Source organism: Chaetodon auriga, chromosome 12 (assembly GCF_051107435.1).
Source record: "Chaetodon auriga isolate fChaAug3 chromosome 12, fChaAug3.hap1, whole genome shotgun sequence".
Lineage (NCBI taxonomy): Eukaryota > Metazoa > Chordata > Actinopteri > Chaetodontiformes > Chaetodontidae > Chaetodon > Chaetodon auriga.
The window spans coordinates 9612291-9621507 of record NC_135085.1 but is presented as its reverse complement, the minus strand read 5'-3'; the positions used below and the strand labels follow the sequence as shown (position 1 = coordinate 9621507).

The window sequence follows — 9217 nt, the reverse complement described above, 5'->3', positions numbered from 1 at the left end:
GATTAACTTCTTGAAGCCTCTCCAGCAGCAACAGAGACTAAAATCCCCAGAATGGTCCTGTGGTCTCACTAATTGGCGAGCCGCACGGACCGGCCTCTGATTAACCTTAAATCTTAATGAGTCCACCCAAAGCTGCTGTGATATTCCGACTGAGGTGGTGAAACGCACTTGCTATTCCCTCTTTTCATCCCTCGGCCGGATAAGAGACCTGAAACTTCAGCCTAGTGAACCCGCCGAGAAATCAAAGAGAATACCAGAGATCCGTTTAATAATTTATTTGCATATGATTATCGTAAAAATACTGAAAGAGAAATGCTTATTTTTGTTCTAGTTTTCTGGCATTTTTTTTTACAATCTAATACACCTTTAATTGCACAGGAAAAAGTCTGCCCTAACAGACACACATTTTCTTCTTTCATTGTGACATATAGTTTCAGATATGTAATGACCATTAAACTGTAATTTCTCCATTTGTTTGCTCCTCAACAATAAACAAACAAGCATATAAAGGAGGGTCATAGAGAGGCCATGATCAGCTCAGATGGTTGTAACTGCTGAGCTGATCGGTCTAATAGAAATATAGTATTATATACAGGCAGTTGTTTTAGATATGAACTGCGCTGACAGCTGGCGTGCTGAAGAAAACACATGTCAGGAGAAATAAACCAATGAGTGATTTGTTCTACATCAATGTTTGTAGGTCAGGTCAATATTAAGGTCAGGATGCTATCATCTGAATAGTGACCTTTTTAATTCCCACTGATCTGCAACACGTTTGCCAAAGTAAAATATACAACACAGCACTACCACGGGCGCTTTTCATTTTCCAAAAAAAAATGCAGCAATCTCGCCAAAGTCTAATCAGTGTCCTCAAAAGTGATCATCCTGTCTGAGCAGAACATATCGTAAATTCACTCATTCATGTCTGTCTGGTTTGTTAATGTGTGAAAAAACAAGCCTTGTAATAAAAAAGTTAAGCCCCAGTACTTGTAAAAAAACACACAAAACCACCTCTTCGCAATAATAGATAATAACTTAGCATTCAAAACAATGCGTATATGAATCAAATAAGGTTAAGAAAACATGGACGTTAAAGTCCATACAGCAAAAATGCCACCAAAGCAACAGTTAATGTGGAACTTATTTGTACTTTTCTCATGAAGAAGTTTCCACTTTGGCATGCACATGACGTGTCCCGCACAGTGTCAGTTACATCTCTCCTCTGACAGGGAGACGGTGTGAAGACTTGGATGCTTTGTACAGATTTGTAACACGTATTTCTCCCAGTAGATGTGGAAGACAGTATTTAAGAGGAAGCAGATGAAAAGTGTGGGGTTTTTTTTTTTTGTTTCCCCCCAAAAAAAACAAAAGAAAAGAACAGAGTTGGTTGGGTTAAAAAAAAAAATAAAAAAACTGGATTGAAGGTCTACAGATGTCACGCTGTCTAAAGAGTCCGTTTGGAGCAAATGTTTGCTTTATCTTGGCGCTGCTGTATCAACTAGACACTGAATCCTATCATCTGTGTGAGCTCTCCGGTCCTCAGGCTGAGGGGGACGAGAAGGAAAGACCGATTCCCAACCAGCAGAAAACACATGCAGACATGCAAACACAACCTGAGAGGGGGCAATAGGAAGTTTGGCTTATGTCAATAGTCACAAATCCACAAGTGTCAAGTAATGAATACACACACACACACTGCAATGGAAAGTTCTCTTTAAACGGACATTAAATCTCCAGGCGGAAAGGAATCTCCAAAACGGTCCTCTTTGCCTCCCCGTAGCCGAAGCTTCCTTCTTTTGTTTTCTTCTTTTTATTTTACATCAGGCTCTTCGCAGCAGAGTTTCTAGGTAGTTTTTTCATTCCTCCTGTATCCTCTGGTTTGCAGCATCTTACACTCTGATGGGGAGAGTTTGGCTCATCTGTTGCCGAACGATTTCCTGACTGCTTTCCGGACTCTTCCTGTTGTGTCCCGGCAGCGTCCCTCCGAGCCGCAGCAGATCCCTACCAACACAAAGCCACACGGGTCAGCAGCAGGTTCACAGCCACTTTAAACAAAAGATACAGCTCATTATTACTCCGGTAAGTGCTTTCATTGAAGGTGGATAAAGGTCTAATCCATCTTGGAGTCGCTGTCGCTAAATTCTGCATAGCTCACACGCCCACGACCTTGTGGTTATAAACAATAAGAATACAGCACCACGAGAGTGTGCTCAAATCTGCTGATCTAGGGCTTCATCTGCCATAAGTCCAGCTCAAATGCCAAGCCAAATCTATTCATCACATTTTCAGTTTTAATAAAAGTTCGACATATTTCTCAGCTATCTTGGAAAAAGCGCTGCTGCCTCCGAGTGTCCTTTGTTCCTTGGCCAGTGTCCTTGTTTTTAAGGCCCTCCTTGGAGCTGAAGATACTCTGCAGATAGCGCTGCATCTCATATCCTCCCTCTTCCTCCACTATCTGCCCCAGCATCACTGAGCAGCCAATGGCAGGTGAGCATTTGCCACCTCAGACGCACACACAAACACAGGAGACGCTCTCTAAATCATGCTTTGACAACATGATCCTTTCTCTCTCCTTCTCTTCTGTCTATCTCTCTCGCTGTTGCATACAGATGAGGCCATAAATTAATCATTGACATGTCATCTGCGCACAGCGACACGTAGCATAACATGGACGCACACACACACAGACACACATATCCCCTTCCTGTTCGCCTATCACAGCATTGGGCGCGCCCTCCCCTGATGCATTAAAAAGCTCATTAGCAACCTAATTAAACACATTCCTCTCTTTTAGCTTCTCCTCAATCTCCCTTATTACTCACACTTCATCACCTCCTGCTTTTCCACATCAGCAGCTCTGGCTGCTGTCTGTCCTATCACCTACATTCCAGCATCCAGCCAAGTATAGGGGGAATTAAACCGAGGTCAGCCATTACATTTCCACACACAATTAGCTTCACTGAGCCCAAATCCTGGCATAGGAATCGCCCTTGGGGCTCGGTGTTAGAGTGAAACTGTGAGCCAAGGAGCTGGCACAAGACCTGGATACTGTATGTATGAATTCTGTCTTTTGTGCCTGTCGGAAACAGAAAACTATCGCATAGTCAGAGCCATGGAGCTGAGGATGTGCGCTTGATTCATTATACATCACTACAGAGCAGAGGATCTAGCATCTAAACCAGCACTAATCATACTGTTGACTGGATGCCAGGCTAACAAAATTCAGAACAAACACGTCAGTAAAAATGGCTGGAACACTTGGAGTCGCTGCGCTCAAAACAAAGTTGAAAAACAACTCGTCAACGTGAGGACGGCTACCTATGAATAAGTCAACCTCTACACTTCCAAAGGAAGTGTCACAGAAAAAGAGGCAGACGTCTGTCTGGCAGTAAAAAACCCTTCAGCTCAAACAAAAATCCTCCCAAATCAACCACAAGCATAAAACAAACCAAACCCAACAAACATGAACCTTGTTGTGCCTCTCTTTAGGCCAGACATATTTTTTTTTTTACTGTGACATCTTATTCCAAGAGCCCAGAGGCACAGCACTGCTGGTCTCTGCACCAGGAGGAGTCTTCATCCTGCACTTCACAGCCGTCATATACAATACACCAGACAATTTCACACAAGGTGAAAGAGAGGGAATTGCATCATCCCCTTTTTGTGTTAGCGCTATTCTGCTGTTATTGTAGAAAAACCCTCAAAAGCATTTTGTGCTTATATGGAAAAACCAAGAATAATGCATATATTTTCAACAAAGGCTGGTTGCAGCAGCTGCCAAGTCAGCCAAAAGCACAACAAAACTGCAACAACACAGCCACTGTATGGTGAAAATTCCTGCAAATGTGTTATCACATGTTATAACATTTCTTCTACCAGCTTCTGCATCTACTGTAAACTCTGGTAGCTGTTGTGGAATGAGAGTCTTCACAATGGCCCTTCTATACACAGCCTACAAACCCAGACAGATTTTCTTGCTGCAGCTATCTAGACAGTAAATTCAGCAAGTTTGTCTGAAAAGTTGTTAAATCTTGCAACAAACTCGCCAAGGTGGCAACAGTGAAGTGATTCGCTCTTGCGAGAAAGAACTGTGATATAACACATTTTCAATAGCAGACTCTTTTAATCTACCTTGAAACTCGTCTCTATTCACTTCAATGTAAGAGAGGCCTTTTCAGATCAGTGTGTCTTTGATTAAAGGCTTCTTGCAGATGGACTCACCCTGAGTAGGTGCTGGTCACCACCTTGAGGCTGGCGGCGTTGCGGAGCAGTTTGTCCAGGGTGCTGACGATGCGGGAGAACTTGGGCCTCAGGTTTCTCTCCTTCATCCAACACTCGAGCATGAGCTGGTGCAGCACCATGGGACAGTCCATGGGCGGGGGCAGCCGGTAGTCCTGCTCTACCGCCGTCATCACCTGAGGGATAGGAAGTCATTCTTAAAAGTGCTCTAAGCTAACATCAACATGCTAACATGCCCACAGTGACATGCTAATATTGTTTACCATGTTCATCATCTTAGTTTAGCCTATTAGCAGGCTAACACTTGCTCATTGGTACTTAGTCTCACATAGCCCGACCTGTCTCCACACTTCATTTAGAGCTGGAGAACAGTCACGATCACAATAGTCTTGAGCGGCATAAAGATCGGGTTGCAGCGGCAGTGCACTTGCAAAATAATGCTGGTGGGGACTGATTTGCACATGGGGAGGCAAGCCTTGGCATTAAAATGGCTAAATCCCTGCAAACTAAAAGGTAGCAGCTGCTAGCTTACAGGTTGTTTGAAAATGGTAACACAAAGACAACTGAAGGCGAGGAGAATACAGACTGAAACAGTCGGCCAATGGCGGGTTTATACCAGCAGCCTACTTCCTGTGAGTCAGACACAAAGTACAGCTGAGGCTGATGGGAATGCCATTAGTTTTGCAGGTATTTTGACCTGATGATGGCGCTAGATGAAAAGTTAATGAATCATTAAAGCAATTACAATTCATCCTCTAGGGACCCATTAGCTGTCTAGATATTTTCCTCATAACCACACGTCAGCCTCAAGGTGGCACTAGAGGAAATGTCAGGTGATCATTTCAATTCATCCTCTGGGGATCATGAATATCTGCGTAAAGATTTTATCACAACCTCTCCAATAAGTGTTAAGTTATTTCACTCTGAACCAACAACTCAACAACCACTAGAGCTTTGCTGCTAGCGCGCTAAAATGTGAACACATTTGAAAGAACATTCAATTTCATATTCATTGTGCAAAATATCGACCCAGAGCATCTCGCACAGGAGGACTTCAATAAATTTCACGTGGTGCTTTTACATAGTGTTAACATGTTGGCTCTGCCTCATTTGTATTTATGCTCACACTGGTTGGCCTTTGTTAGTGTGGCGGAATAATAATCCCCAGTTACTGTATTATGTCCTACATTAGACAGTTTCTCGGCTCATGCTGTCACACATTCCAATCTTCCTTTCACTATCTTTACAAAACTATAAAAACAATATTCTCAAGGACTCTCAAAGTTGTCACTTCAAAAGTGGCATGATTGATAGGAGAAACAATAAGTGGAGGATGAAAACGCTCGCTCATTGATTTGATTTCGCCTAGCAACTGCATTTCCCTCCATAAGCTCTGTATGGGTTTTAACTCCCCACAACAATAAAAAATTGCCATTTGGGAACAATAAAACATTTCTGCTGCACTCCTCTTCTCCTGCTGCTTGTCCTTTGATTTTTATGTCGTGCTTCTTGCCGCCGAGCACCTCTGTTTATATCTCACATTTGTTGACTCTGTTGCTTATTGAGCGATGACTGTGGTACAAAGGCTATTGGGAACAATAGAGGGCCTCTACTTTGATGCTTTCATTACTGCATGTGGGTTTTGTTATGAAAGTTATACATACATTACTGGCATTTTTCATTCTGGCTCTTTTTTTTTTCTTTTTTTTTTTTCTTTATTGCTATCAGCGTTACAACTCCCTTTTTGAAGCACAATACAGAGCAGATATTCCTCGGAGAATAAAGTGGAGGTGTACACATTGCTTCAGTACTTTGTTCAGGGAGGAGGAACCAAGAGATTCCTTTTTCTTCCTGTGAGCTCACTGCTGTACTTACGATGTCTGTGCAGTGCAGATAGCCTACAGGTAACAACGCCTGTTAAAAAAAAAAAAGAAGAAAAAAAGCCTTTTCCTGAGTATGCCTTTGTATGTGTGTTTGAGTGTGTGAGGAGGGAGGCATTGCTGTATGGATTTGTAGAGGGTGGGCAGGCTAGGGCTGTAAATAAGGTGGTAAAAACTAGAACACAGGCACACAGCTGCACCAGCATCTGCAATGAGGAGATAAAGACAGCAGAACAGGCCCAGGTCCAACATGTCACGCTGGAAATCAAAGCTCCAACAGCTCAGAGAAACTCTCAACTTAGACATAAAACTCCCTGCATGTGCATTTGGTCCATAGATATGCATTTGCAACATGAGACTGTCAAGCTAACTCACATCCTGGTTGCTCATGTCCCAGTATGGCCTCTCTCCATAGGACACCACCTCCCACATGACGATGCCGTAACTCCACACGTCACTGGCTGAGGTGAACTTCCTGAAGGCGATGGCCTCCGGTGCCGTCCACCGGATGGGAATCTTCCCTCCCTGCTCACACAGACAGAGGGGGATGGTATCAACACCCTGGGAGACACTACAGTCATATAACAACACACTTCAAGAAGCTAATGCAAATTTCACAGACGGTCTCGCCCGCTAAGGCAAATATTGGCACACATGAACAATCACACATGCATCCATATGCACATGTGAAACAAGTGAAGGAGATCAAATTAACAAGCTCAATTAAACATGCACAGACTGTACAAACACAGAACAGAGTCAGCAACACACACACACACACACACACAGACTGACCAGGGAGCTTGTGTAAGTGGGGTCAGCGGACGTGTCATCCAGAAAGCGTGACAGGCCAAAGTCAGAGACCTTGCAGACCAAGTTGCTGTTAACCAGGATATTCCGGGCGGCGAGATCTCGGTGGACGTAGTTCATGTCTGACAGGTACTTCATCCCCGCAGCGATGCCGCGCAGCATCCCGACCAGCTGCGTCATCGTGAAACGCCCGTCGTTCAGCTACAAAAACACAGCCAGAGATGCAGCGGGAGGGAGGACGGGAGGATGAGGCGGTTAATTGAACAAGTAGGAAAGCAGAGGAATGAAAAATGAGAGAGAGAGAGAGAAAAGGATGTGTTGAAATATAGAAACAGACGATACGGAAGAGCATAGGAGATAAGGAGAAGGAGAAAGCACCAGAGACAGCCAATCAGTCACTGAGGCCACATAAACATGACATCTGTCATAATGCTTCATGGCTGCTTGTGACAGTCACTGACAGCTGACCTTTTTGCGCACGCTGTCCAATTAGCTGATTAATTAGACTCTTTACTGTCGTACTAAACCCATTAAGGCTCAATATTGACTCCATACGAAAACAAAAAGGGGAGCTGCAACGCTGAAATCAAAACCAGACAACTGCAGCTCTCATTTTTTCTCATTCTCCCACTGACGCAGACTGGTTGCAGGTACAGGGACTGTACGCTTGTTAACACTAAGCTTTGTTTGCATTTTTCCCTGTGAACATTAAAGCAAAATGGGCCTGTCAACTGAATTAGAATGGCATGTTGCTCAAAGCTTATATTCCCCATTCGAAAGTCCTTGTTTTGCAGAATCTTGCCCTTTTATGTTAACATTTGAGAAGCATGAAACAAATCTCAGATTAGGGCTTTCAGGGTTTAATTTACAATTCTCCACGTTTGCGAAGCGTGACGCAGCAGGGTAAATTCAAGATCGCAATAAATCAGGACTTCACAACCTGTGACGGCTCAAGGAACGTGATGTGCGTGAATTGACACTAATCAATGATATGTCAATACACAATTAAGCAACACAAAAAAAAAAGAGAGGCTGTGCAGAGCTGAATGAAGCCGAAACTGCACACAGAGGTTTTCTTTCATAACCTGAATATTTCATAGAAGTAGAATTTAAAGGGGGGAAAAACACAATTTTCAACATAATCAATCCCTTCTTTGACTCCACAATGAGAAAGCTAAGAACACAAGACGTGTCATGACAAAACCATAAACATTCTGCTTTGTAGTCTGCACACTCCAGTGAAGTCTGACAGCAAAACAAGCCAGGACGAATGGATGTGTAAACAGCCATGATTCATAACAGGCCTTCATAGCCACGGCGCGTGTGCGTATGAGCGCGTGTGTTATTTCTCTGTATGCGGAATATTTCTACATGTTCATATGTTGCATGTATGTGTGTGTGTGACCGGGGAGCTGCAGTCTCATGAGACACACATGGACGGTTTGTGCATGTGTGTGAGTTAACTATATCGTGTCCTCGGCGGAGCAGAACTCAGACTTCCTCTGAGTCACAGTGTGGCACCGGCAGGAGAGCGGGGGTGAGGACAGCACAGGCCGTGGACGGTTTTTAGTGTTATTTGCTGGACAGCTGACTGAGAGGAGTGGGTGAGAAGGAGGGAAGAGGCTCAGGCTGGACTCTCAGATGTAGGTCTGCAGCTAATGATTGTTTTCATTATCAATTAATCAGTCCATTTCACCTTTTCGCATGATAACTAATTGTCCGGTCTGTAAATTGTCAGAAAAATAGAGAATAGTGTCCATAACAAGGTGAGAGCCCGCAGTGACGCTCCCAAAAGAAAATTAGTTACCAATTTTTTTATAATTGACTTATCATTGAAGTCACTTTTCAGCTTCTCCAACATGAGGATTTACTGCTTTTCAAGCTCGGGCTCTTACAACCGGTGTTCACTTCATGAACACGATGATTTCATTATTGGAGAAAACAACTGGTAGATTCATTGATGACAGAAATAATCATTAATTCCAGCTGTTTCAAACTGCTTGCTTTGTGTGAGCTCCAACACAAAACCCCAAAACATTCACTTCACTGCTTAAACGGCTGATCGATTACCAAAATCGCTGTCAGTTCATCTCATTTTAATTGACTGACTGATTGGGCTTCGTATTCATTCTCTAGTTTTCTGGTGCAGATCAAAATGTGTCTGCAGCATTAATAGCAGTTCAGTACTAATATTCAGCAGCCGATGCCTTGATCTGTCAACTCATTTGCTTATTCTTTCATCATATATTCGCCAACTTAACTCTGATTTTTGCAAAGTTCATGTAAGG

At 43.4% G+C, this 9217-nt stretch overlaps 1 protein-coding gene across 1 annotated transcript in view; it reads right to left on the bottom strand.

Annotated features, from left to right (window-relative positions):
- Positions 1 to 260: 260 nt before the first annotated feature.
- The window catches only part of ephb3a (eph receptor B3a), a 30244-nt gene continuing 21287 nt past the window's right edge, over positions 261 to 9217 (bottom strand). Inside the window, exons 12-15 of the mRNA XM_076744033.1 lie at positions 6915 to 7130; positions 6495 to 6644; positions 4222 to 4415; positions 261 to 2001 (exon numbers count right to left, since the gene is read on the bottom strand). Of these exons, the coding sequence (XP_076600148.1) occupies positions 1890 to 2001; positions 4222 to 4415; positions 6495 to 6644; positions 6915 to 7130 (672 nt within the window). The 3' untranslated portion in view covers positions 261 to 1889. The remainder of the gene's footprint in view (positions 2002 to 4221; positions 4416 to 6494; positions 6645 to 6914; positions 7131 to 9217) is intronic.